General features: G+C 44.9%; 1 protein-coding gene across 1 annotated transcript in view; it reads right to left on the bottom strand.

Moving 5' to 3' along the window:
* Nucleotides 1–9329: 9329 nt before the first annotated feature.
* Nucleotides 9330–12593, bottom strand: part of INHBB (inhibin, beta B) — a 9018-nt gene continuing 5754 nt past the window's right edge. The window contains exon 3 of the mRNA XM_010569859.1: nucleotides 9330–10246. Coding sequence (XP_010568161.1) covers nucleotides 9471–10246 — 776 coding nt within the window. The 3' untranslated portion in view covers nucleotides 9330–9470. The remainder of the gene's footprint in view (nucleotides 10247–12593) is intronic.

The raw sequence follows: 12593 nt of genomic DNA, 5'->3' as shown, positions 1-12593 counted from the left end.
AGACAGGAAGAAAAACACAAAACAAAACAAAAAAAAAACAATTAAAAAAACACACCAAAAAACCCCAAACCAACAACACAACAACAGCAACAAAGAACTTTTCAGATGTTCCCTGACCCCAAATTGTTTATAGGCTAAGGGTTCCTACTCCAACAGCTTTGACAGAAGATCTGCTCCCCAAATATTTGCTGGATCCTGCTCCTTTTTTCTGCCAGTGGACAGAAAGGAAGACCCAAGCAGGTTCTTCGTTTTCTGCACAGTGCCAGGGATGCACAAATAGCTTCAAAAGATCTCTAGATAGGAGGTAGATACACCTAAAAGAACAGCCACCCTAACAAATTACTAAGCTGGTTGACAGGAAAAAGGCAAGTTACCTTTTTTTCAGCATCCTGCTTTGTCAAATTAAAAGATACCATTAACACTTAAATCCAACCAGTCCTACAAGAGTGAAAAAAATAGTAGAACCAGCATTTTCTTCTCTAGGCATTGATGCAGCCTGTGTTACTGTTTATTGCTAACCAAAAAAAGCCTTAAACAAATACACTACTTCTTGCTTTTCTGATCAATCATGGCCAATAAATTATTTGTCAGATTCTTTCAGATGTGTTTACGAACCTTTTCCTTTTACGCTAGCTTATATCCAGTGAGAATCTGAAAAGCTAAATTACAAGTATAAACACCTCAAAACAGAGGTTAATAATAGAAAGAATTAAGAACATTGCTAGAGTGACATGATACGGATGCTGTATTATTAAACAAACGGCTCACAATGGTATTATGACATGAGTCATAATGCCTGATGCCGTGAACATATTGCAGAAAAGAACAATAGCTGCTATCACCAACTACGGAGATACACAGAGCACAATACCGGGAGCCCGACTGCTGACTGATCTGAAGCAAGGGTTTTGTCTACAAGCCAACAGAATAAATTCACACCTGGTGCAAATGGTTGCAACTGAATGGAAGTTGCATTGTAGTTGCAGCATCTTCAGCTAGGCTCTGATATTGCACCAGAAGTACTACAGGCTTTGCTCTGTGCAGTTTTCCAGCCTGTTTATGACTGTAATTGACTGGGGAACTCCAATTTGGTAGGATTTTGAATCTGCTTTCCACAGGTGTTAATAACTGAATCTGGCCCTACATTAACACCAACAGATTTTTAAGCTCAGCAAGTCACAGAGCACATCTGAATTGTTGTAACATTCAACATTATCACAAGAAAGTCTGCTGGAGACAGAAAACTGGTGGCCATCAGCACATGGACTGGTTTGCCATTCCTTTTGTTGTTATATCTGGTAACTGTGGACTGCAACTGGTGATGCTGAAGAAAGAGATTACCGTAAGAGCTGGCACATTCACAAGCTCTACAGACAAACATGGAATCAAATCCTGGGGTGCACTTACAGCATGTGCTTCCCATAATTAAAAGTCTATTTGTGGCACACAGAGTAGAAAAAGCTTTCATTTGGGGTAAATCTTAAACATGGCTTTACTTTCCCTGCTTGATGCAGTAAGCCAATTCAAGGAGATACGGTCTGGAAGCAACGTTCTCCAAGATTCGCATGTCTACAGTTGTCAAGGGAGGTAAGAAAATGAGAACAAAGTAAGGGGGACCCACACATAAAATGAAATATAGGGTTCAATTCATTGTCATGCCCTGTTAACGTAGCGATTCGACTACTGTGGTGTGCAGTTAATATAAGCAGAGCTGGGTTGAATCCCAAACTTCTGTGCTTATTACATAGTTAATAAGAAACACTCAGCACAGGCACTTAGGTGGGCTCCACTCTGTCCAAGTGCCACTCAGCAGCTCCCAGTATAGGAAGCATGGCCCAATGCAGGACACATGACCAGGACACTGTGATATTCTGGCTCTTTCTCAGCTTTTACAGCAGCACTGGGGACCCCTGGCAGCTATCCTGTAAAGGCAACCTCAAGGTTGCTCCGAACTGTGCTAAAGACCAAACAAGCTTCTGAACAATTTCAAAACATAGGTTGAGCAAAAGCGGTTTGCTGCACTTTCTTGGATGTGGAGCTGGCTGGAGCACAGCCACATCTGAGAACAGGCTGTGTTCTCGTCAGCCATCACAAGGGCACCTACATACCACATACTTAATGCAGGACAACATACTTAGGATGAGGTACCCAAAAGTCAAGAAATCTACTCAAAACAGCAGGTAGCTACACTGCATTACCTCCAATCTATCATCAGGATCCCCCCAAATACATTTTATTACAGAGGCATTAACATGGTAGAAGTTCACTTGCTTAGAGAAAGCTTTGCATTTCTTGTCTGTGTGTGTTTACATATTAAATGCACACTCACCCATGCAAACATGCCACCCTGATCAAGCCAAACATACACAATGCATATAAGACATAAATAAATACTTATGAGTCACCGATAACCACCTCATAAATTACTTGGTCTTACAAAGTATCACTGCTAAAGATAATTCCTACAATTGGATACAAAATACACATATACGACTCTCATTAAGACAGATAAGAGTTGTTTGTTTCCTTTCACAAGAGCCCAGGGCCTTAATCTACAAGGTCCTGAATTTTTTTTTTTTTAAGCTTGGAGTCCCACAGCTGTGGGTCAGTTCCAAAACCTGACCCAAAACCAAGCCATAAGAGACCAAACCTGGTTACAGAGAACATAATGAATAGGAGATGGGACAGGAGGGTCCGAAAGTCCAAGAGCCCAATCTGCTCCAGCTCACAGGAGCCAGATCTGATAGCATTTATAATGCTTTATCCTCAAATGGATGCCACTTCAGCATCCCCCTCTCCTACCTCACTCCTGCTGCGCTGCCCGGGACCAGATCCCCCATCACCCAAGCGAGGAGCTAAGCTCCGGCCGCAGGAAAGCGCGGCCACTGCAGCTCTTCCACAGCTTGTGACAAACTCTTCCGCGGGAACGGGCACGAGCTGCTCCGTCCAACAAAGCAAAGAGGGACGAGATCAGCCCTGCAGCCTCCGCTTGGGCAAAACCTAAATGCCACTTTGGTACCACTTGACTGACACAGCCCAAACACGGCGTGTTTGTTTTGCTGACACATAGGTTTAAGTTTGCTCCCCAGCCACATCTTCTTTCCCCTTGGATACAATAGTCATCTTCATAGCACTTATTATAACATATTGCAGCAATAATGTGCAATTATCCTCAAAAACAAAGCAAAAGCTCAAGATAAAAATAACAGGCTCTGAGCACACTTACCAGCTGGAGGAAGGCAGCGAGGCAGCACTAGCTGCAGCCCTAAAATGGCTGTGCTGTAGTAGGCTGCAGCTGCCTCTCCCGGCCTGATTTCAAAGGCCGGCATGCAGGAGGACATGCAGGGAGGTGGACCCTCTCCAAAAGCAGGTCCAAAGTGAGAAGGAGCAGGCGGGCTCTGTAGAGCCGTCATTAGGTAGAGGTGTGCCTCACCTGGGGTCCGTGCCCTCTGCAGCTGGATTCAGTGATTGCTTTTGGGCCAGGCAAGAGCTTGAAATGCTCAGCACCTGGGAGGGCTGATCCTGTCATTAGGAGAGGTCCATCAGGTGGCCAGCAATCACAGCTTTCATCCTGGGTCTTCCTTGATGGTGATGTCTGACCTAGGGAAATCAATACACTTCTCGGGTTTTCTTCTTGCCCTTTTTTTTCTGTTTTGCTGGATATGCTTACTTTGACTCGGCCCACAATAGACTCCTACACTGACCCCTCTGTTTCCAAGCTTTCACAACAACGTACCCTGAAAGCAAATTGGGGGGGGGGGGGGGACAATTCAGAGGCCCAAAAAGACGGAGCCTATGAATTTAATAAAAATATCAGCCTAAAATTCTCGGCGGCAGATCACAAAGATGGTAAACCTGATCAAGCATAAGGAAGCTGTATGCATATTTCAGGTCTCTGCTGGCCTCAGAGATCTCTCAGGTTATATGGCATGTGTGTAAAAACTTGACATCTCTGCTTTGTACAAGGAAGACTGGTTAGAGCTGCACACATTCAAGGAGGGCCTCTCTTGAATAGAATTGGCCAAATCAGATTAAAAACCCAATATCTGTGATGAAGGCTGCGAGCTGCCTGCTCGGAGAGGTTCCACTGATGTGAACCAGACGTTTCTTGCATGTGGTCAGGCCCTAAATTTGATACTGGAATTTAAAAACAAATTAAGATTCCCATGTAATATTGACTTTTTTTTTTCAGAGTAAAAGATTTTACAGCATGGAATGCTATATGCAGTGGTTACATGAGTCCAAGTAATTGTACCAATTATATAATTTGATATAATTGCACTAATTACATAAACACATAATAATGAAATATAAGTTATTCCAAGAGCTAAACTGGAAGAACATTAAAGAACCTAAATCTGCTCCCACTTATTCTTGTACAAATCAGAAACAATTCCCCTGAAATCAATGAAGTTACCCAAATAAAATTGGTCCCTACCATTACAAGCAGCCAGGTAAATCCAGCTTTTGGTTTAAGGGTACTGACTGGGTGAGCAAATGAAAGCTACTGGGGTCTTTTGTACCAATGGATATCTCTAATTCCTGGCCAAATTCCAGCATATAAGGGAGATTCTCCCTATGTTCATGACCAGCTTAGGTGTCTTCTCTTGTTCTGATCTGTCATGCAGCATCTGTAGGTTTTGCTAAATGTTTTAGCTGCTGATTCTAAAGGAAAAAAAAAAAATTGTTAGAACTACTGAGAATGAGCTGGGCCCAATCAGGATTTCAAGAAAACCAGATTTCAGGTGTGTCTTTAATTATATTGGTGCCAGCCTGAATTACATCTGCAGACTTCAGGGGAGCTACTGCAGACTGACACTGGTATTAACAGAAACAGATTCTCCTCTTAGACAAAAATTTGTATTTCTGATCCATTTTGCAAAATGTTCTTCAACCCTTCACGCTAGAAACCACTCCAAACAAAAAATATTCTTAAGAAGGATTCATTCAGTGGGGGGTTTCCTTCCCCTCCCATGGCAGGGGGAGTGCAGCAATTAATTTCAGTTGCTGACTTCAGCTCTCACAAGTAACGAAGCAAAGAAGGTGAGAGCTGGCAATTTTGGAGCAGGTGTCTATTATGTGTGGAAATAGGTGATGTGTGCAGAGTGAACCCACCAAGTGCTCTGTTGCACCACATCGTGACAGTCACCCTATTCACACCGTCCTCATTAACGCCGGTGGGATGCCCAGGCACTGGACCGGGGTTTTGCCTGTGTTAGAACATTTTAAAGGATGAAGACTTTCCAGCTGCAGAGATTGATTCTGCCACATGATAGAAGGCAATGATTTAGCATCTATAGGACCGAATTCAAAGCCTATCAGAGACAAGAGACGCCTAGTTGTCTTGGGGTGGGGGGGTATGGACCCGACCCAGCTGTTTTTTTAGGTACAGTACCTGACCTGCCATAAGGCAATGAAACTGGATGCTCAGTTTTGTAAGGATCGGAATGACAGATGGGAAAATAAATCCAAAAATTTTCAGAAGGCAGCCATCAAGCTTGGGCATCTCATTTTTCATTTTGTCCGATTTAAAAAATGCAGGAGGTGGACGCTGCAAAAAGTGGGATTCCTGCAGTCCCTTGCAAAAAGCTGGCAAGAGCAGTAGCCTTGTCACATCTCTGAAAAAATCAAGCCCAAACTGTCTCAGATTGGTCCCACAAAATTAAAGACCTTTTAAATTTTATTTCATTTTAGCCTTGGAAATCCCTGTGGCAGGTTGCTGTCGGCACCAGGGCTCGGGAATACCTCACTATCTGCAGCATGCCCAGAGCAGTGAGTGACTCCACGCTGCAGAAAACTCAAAGCATGTTCTGTTCGGTTCGATTTCCAGCGACCGTTTCACACAAAGTAAAAGGACCTGGGAACCTGGACTATGATCCAGCTCTCCCCACTCCTGGATGATGCCCCTCACACCATACTGATTGATGCTCTCCTTTGCGTTTCTATTTCTGCCCCACGAACGTCAGGGCCGTAGCTGCAAACGAGGGAGCAGGGAAGGCAGGGGAAGAAAGCTTTTTACCAAGAAAAGGGGTGTTCTTTGCCGGCCTCTGTGAAGGAGTTCAGGACCCCGGGCTTGCCTGCGGGTTTGCGGTGAGATGCAGAGCACAGCCCGTTCCTGCCCCTTGCTCCTGGCCAGCCCAAGCTCATGGCATCCCGGCTGCCAGCAGCTCCCTGCTCCCCAGGGCTGCAGGTCCAAATCCCGCGCCAAGACACCCTGCTCTCCTCCTGGGAGAGCACAGGAGTCCCAGTGTCCCATGCAGGGCTTGGCTTCGACCCCAGAAACCAAACACTTTCAATTAAGAACGAAACCTAACCGGACCCAGCCTCCAGGGCCTTGCATTTCAATGGGCAAGATTTCTTAATATATGCCATTTTTAAAAGCGCAGCCTAGTCTTATTCGTAATGACGGTGTCATATTAGGTCAAATGTGCCTTCAGGCTGCAGGGACGTGTATTTGCCACTGATTTCGAGGGGAATTTATAGAACTCATCAGTAGCACGGTCGACCCAGGAAACAAAGACGGGGAGAAGGCGGCTGCTAAGAGATGGAGCAGGAAGAGCGAACGGTGGCTTTGACAATAAACGTGCAGTTCGAGGTGGTGAGAAAGCTACGAAATATTCAAAAAATTTGGTCTGGGGGACAAAGTTCTGTGCAGCAGGTTGTTGACACAGCCACAGCAAATTGCTCCAAGAGGTCTCCCGAAACAAAGCCGTTTAACCCAAGCGTCTGGCTTTGGGGAGGGGTGGGCAGAGCTACGCTTGAATGTGAATTGTAACTAGAACCCATCATTAGTTGCATGAACTTGCTTCTTCAACACTTTCCAGGTCTCAGGGTCAGATCTAACGTTTGCTAAATCAACAGATATCTTTCTGTCAGCTTCAGCTGGCATTTGCTCAGGTCTCCAGGAGGAAGAATTTATCTGTGAAGATCAATGAAATCAGTATCTGGATACATGCACAGCTGATGAGAATTTCTATGAGTATTTGTCAACATTTGGGTGTTTTGTTAGTAGGGGGGATGCATTTTACTCAAAAAACCCCCCTCTCCTCGGTGCCAGCTAATTTAAAAAAAAAAAAAAAAAAAAAAATTCACCCAAATTAGCATTGACCTCTTTTTCCTGGAAGTGCTTGCCACATTATTTTTTTACTTCTTGTAACCAATCAGGGAGTGACCTAGACAAGAAGTTACATTCTTACATAGCAGGTGAACCAGGAACTTGCTGTAAATGACCTGTAAGCATGCGGAACAGCACCGTTCCCGCACCCAGAGACCCTGCACTGATGCAGATAGAAAGAAGCAGATGCTTACATGTATAGACAGCAATAAAACTAGAGTGTAACATTTTTAGGATCGCAGCTGAGCTCTCAGACGAGGCTTTCTGCAATGACTAATACAACTACGGTCTAATGCGACAGTTCACTGTCTGCAGCCGCATTCAGTCCTGAAAGTAAGCAAGTTTCTCCAGATGTTACTCACTGAAAAAAAAAAGCACATCCAGTTTTTAATCTTTTTTATTTATTTAAACTGTACACAAATGTAAAATACTTCAACAGCAAATCTAAGTGAAAATTGTTTGGTTTAAATTATTATGGAACAGAACCTAAAAGGAACTTTATTAAATAAACATAAAAATTGGATTTAAAGGATGCACATCTTGTAATGTATTCTACAATAGTCTTTTTTTTTTTTTTTTTCACTCTACGTTCCATGTGCGTATGGTATAGAAAAGACACTGAATAGAACAAACAGAATCCATTTTGTACCCTGAAACAATTGGTAGGCCTCGTGAGGGATTGCTCAGTATGACTACATGATATATGATGGCTTTGCCATCTCATAAAAATTATAACTAATATGTTGGCCTCTTTGGTTCCAAAATTTATGTATAATACATTTAACTGTATTCATTTTTTGCTGCTATAAAAATAACATTTTTTTCAAATGGCAGTTTTTTGACTAATCATGCAACTAAATCAGTGCAAACATTAAAAGCAATCATTCGCTTTAAAAAAGAAGCAAAAGATTTAATTTCAAGTATAAAAAAATATAAAAAAGTCATATCATAAGTCCAGTTTTGTCTAGTATGGGTCAACACTTTAAATTGCATAGCTCATGCGGCACCTGTTTACCTAGATAGTGAGCAAAGATAAGTGCACTATCAAGTACCACTTTTCAAGGCATTGAAATTTGCAAGTGCTATTATACGTGCATTCAAGCAGTTTGCAAGTGCTATGCTGTATCGTTATTTTCTGATCTTTATGGCCATCCTCGACACCTCCTGGTAAGGAAATTGAAAGCACTCTCCTCCTTTTCCAAGACTTGTTAAAATGTTCCTCGCCTGTTATTAAACGCACTGCATTTTTCAGAACGTCTCCACTCTGTTTCTGTCACTCCTCTTTCGGGTTCATTGGTTTAGCCGTGGCGGCAGTTGCTTGTTCGCTCATCCCCCACGTGACGTGTAGTTGCCGAGTCCCCCGTTGAAGAACACCGACTGCGACTCTGACTTTTCGTTCTCCAAACCGTGAGAGACGCCAAGGGTCAACATAGTCCAGGTACGGTATCGGATCCCCTTTTCCAAGACGTGGCGGGTGTAGCCATCCACGGGTTGCTAGTGGGCAGTTAAAGCATCAGATCACGCCAGCCCAGCTTGTGACTTCGCAACGGTCAGATGTTAGAAATACAGTAGTTGCTTACGCGTCCGTCCCCTTTTCTCTCTCTGGTGGTATCACACGATTCCTTACTGGAAGTGCTGTAGGAAGATGTTTACATTTAGGTAAATTTAAATTAAGAGGAAGTGATCACCTTGCAAGGCAGGTGTCCTGCAGCTTCCCGTTAGACCTAAGAGGTGACGGTCGACTTTTTTTTCTTTTTTTTTTCTTTTTTTTTTTTTTTTAATTTTCTAAGTTTGGTCATTTTGACACCTGCGTGCAAGAATACGTCGTGTTCTCGCAGTCTGTGCTTTTGCCTGAGCAAAGGGAGCTCATTTCGGTCTGGCTTCACCGGCAGGCGGGGAAACAGCTGCTCAGCCGTTCACTCGTACTGGCAGGCATTTAGGTCCATCGTCACTGGTCACTGACTTTCTGTGCTCATGTCCCTTTTCCAAGCTGCCTCGTGTGTGTGTGTGTCTGTGTCTGTGCGTGTGTGTATGAGCGCGTGTTTGCGTGCGTGCCCACGTTCCGTGTGTGTGTGTGTGTGTGTCTTTAAGATATTTCAGAGCATTAACTTATAAGTGGTAGAATATATAAGTGTCCAAGATCCACAAACTGCCACTGTCCTGACACCAAAGTGAAATGATTTTTTTTTTCTTCTTTTTTTTTTTTTTTTTTTGTCAAACTTTTCCACAGTGACTTTCCAACACTGATGCCTGGATACACAGTGAAACTTCCTCCAACACCATCTCATACGGGAATGTTTCTCTCTCTCTCTCCCCCCCTCTTTCTCTCTCTCCCCCCCCCAAAACACACCTTAAATCAAGCACAACCACATTCTTCCACAATCATATTGGGAACGTCCCTTTTCACAATGTTGTATTCATCATCAAAGTACAGCATTGACATTGTGCTAAGTTTGGTTGGAATGCAACAGGAGTTCACGGTGCCCGGGTTCAGCCCCCGCATTCGGTACTGATTCACGACGGCGGTGTGAAAGGAGGAAGCCGACCCCGGGACGCCGGCCAAGTAGGCCGGGCAGCTCCCTTCACAGTAATTCCCATAGTAACCTGATGGTGCTATGATCCAGTCATTCCACCCAATGAGTCTAAAGTCAATGTAAAACTGTTGCCTGCAACATAGATTGGTCCTGCCATCGCACTCCAGGCCTCTTTTCCGGATCCTGTGTTTGTTATCGGCGAGGCGGGCTTGCACCACTAAAAAAGGCCGGTGGGATTCCTCCCCGGGGTCCACATAAATTGGCAGCACTGAATACTCTTCACAGCCCTCACATTGAACATCCAAGTTCAGTCTCCTTTCTCCTCTCTCAAACAGAGCCTGGATCGCCTCTGTCATGGGAAAAGTGTGCCAACCACTTCTTTTGAGATCAACTTTCTTTTCAACCACATTCCACTTGTTGCTAGTGTCCGGGTCTTGGAAATAGACTTTGACTCTTACTTTTCGCCTGCTGCCTTTCTCTAAGACATATGGAAGCAGCTTCAAGTAAAGCCACAGGCTGGCTTGAACGACAAACAAGTTCTGGTTCCCTTCATTCGAGATGAAGAAATAGAGGCGGACTCTAGATGAGGCCAGATCGTCTGCAAGATAAGGAGAGATCAGCAAGATTAAGTTAAAAAGGAAACGTTAGCTTGTGTGCCATTCGGGATTCAGGGACAACGCTAGAGCACCGCAGATCGAGGGAGCGGTGATGGGGCTGTGCCGGCCGGGAGGCACGCGCTGAATCAGATATCCCCAATTTGCAATCAAAACGAATTGAAAAAAGGGACTTCCCACAGCAACGTTCATCATCATCGGGCTGTAGTCGGATGTGTCAGATCCAGAGACACCAGTAGGAGCTCTCCAGAATATGGGGTTTTCCCAGCCAGCCAGCTTTAAAGATGCTACAGCAGCACCTTGAAAAGACCAGCGCTCGGACTCCGCTATCTCATCGGTTTAAGAACAGTTTTAACTTTCAGCTACCTGCCAATTCTCACGGGGAGAGCCCTTTCAATAACCACTGAAACGCCAATGCCGAACCAGGGATTTTGTTTCGATTTTCACATGTTCTCATCGTGGTTTAACAGAGAGGATTCACGAGACAGAGGGGAAAATATTTCAGTAATGCGCCTGCTTGTCCAACAGATCAAGCTAACCCCCCACTTAGTCTGGTAGAATATCTACTATTATTAATTGTTTCGATCTCTGCCTTTTCCCCCCGAAACGACAGACTGCCATTCAAGGCGAGGCAATGAAGCGGTTGCTCTCGCTGTAACGCCGTTCCTGACTGTTCTCAATACGCTTTTCAATAACGCCAGAATTAAAGGAGCAAAATTGTCACGGAAAACCAAATGTCACCAAATGTCTGACATAACCCCTTATTTGTAAACAAAAGAGCCTGCCGCATGAAATGTTTCAGAAATACCATTGGCCCTCCTGCAATTTTGTACTGTAAGTCCTAACTAAATTTGGCGTAGGTGATAAATGTGCAAGCTGGCCTTTATGGCGGAGACTGTAATTCTGGTCCTTGAATCAAAGCCTCCCGATCGCTGTTTAAGATTATTGCTGGAAAGGCATTTTTCTCATCTGCCCTTATCTGTTTCGCTTCTTTCTGTACAGAGCCAAATGTAGATTTTTTTTTTTTCCTTCCTTTTCTTTTCCTCAGCATCTCTATTATTTTTGTCAATCCCTGAATGGGATTTCTTGCGTAGTCAGTGTCTTAATTTGTCACCCTAGATGCCTTTCCAAATGTGCCTCTGGGGCCCGTTCAGAACCTTGTAATATTTCAGTGACAAAAATTTGCACTGTGTTTGTCTGTGCTTTACATAAAGTCGATTTTGGAAGTGTTACAAAAGCCAGCGATCGATCGAATACCAAATGGAAGTACGAGCCCACCCCAGATCTCCCAACAACAGCCTGTTAAAAAAATAACAAACCCCCAAATGTATGCTAAGAAAGCCTTTTGCATGTTAGTAAATACACAACTTCTTTATAAACTGTGGTGACAGTGACAGGAAAAGAACAGTACGGTGTTGCTGCACCGATCCACATCGCTTGTGTTGTGTGAGATTGTGTGCGCCCATAAATTTTGTATGTGAATATAACAAGCATATGTATAATGCAACAGATCCCATAGATACTGTAAATGTATATGCCTTTGGTAAGTGGGAGGGTAGATAAAGGAGATGAGTGGGCAGTATACAGGATAGAAAGAGATTTATTTTGTGGACAAATGATATGTAGATGCCACAGGAAGATAGAGAGAGAGAAAAATGAACTGAGCGATAGCGCGATGAAGGAAAGGAGAGATGGGCAGATAGTCAGGAGAGAGCTAATTTGCAGCGTGATGGTGTTAGAGCCAGATGTGCAAAGTTCACAGGCACAGTGGTTGCCTGGATAAACTGCTGGAAAGCTGCGCTGAAGGGATTCGGTGACACGTAACGGCAATGGCCGGACAGGAGGGAGATGGCCGGTACCGTGGGGATGGATGGCACAGTTAGTAACCGGACTGGCAGGCAGAGAGGAGAGACACACACTTGGTAGGAGGCTGCACGCAGTGGACGAAGAGACAAGGCCAACGCTACGAATGAAAGCTAAATAAACGGGAAACGAGCGGAAAGGGAGGACGGGCGAAGGCAAGCCTCGCAAGACAGATGCACGCAGTGAACCAGATGAACGTGCAGGGCAGCCAGGCGAGGCGAGGGATGCGAGAGATGGAGTGGGACAGGCGGAGGAGGGACAGTGGGACGCACGGGGACGGAGGCGAGCCACGGTGCAGCTGGCAGGACCACCGGAGGGAAGCCGGGGGCACGGAGGCTGCGGAGGGAGGATGGAGGGACGCAGCGAGGGCAGTTGCGGGGCGCAGCCCGCGGAGAATCCCGGGCACGGGGGGCACAGGCAGGGAGGACGGGGAGGAGCGGGCAGGGCCAGGGCCAGACGGTGCGGGGC

This window comes from Haliaeetus leucocephalus, unplaced genomic scaffold, assembly GCF_000737465.1.
Source record: "Haliaeetus leucocephalus isolate CR32 unplaced genomic scaffold, Haliaeetus_leucocephalus-4.0 Scaffold1, whole genome shotgun sequence".
In the NCBI taxonomy this organism is placed as follows: domain Eukaryota; kingdom Metazoa; phylum Chordata; class Aves; order Accipitriformes; family Accipitridae; genus Haliaeetus; species Haliaeetus leucocephalus.
This window is presented reverse-complemented; position numbering and strand designations above follow the sequence as displayed.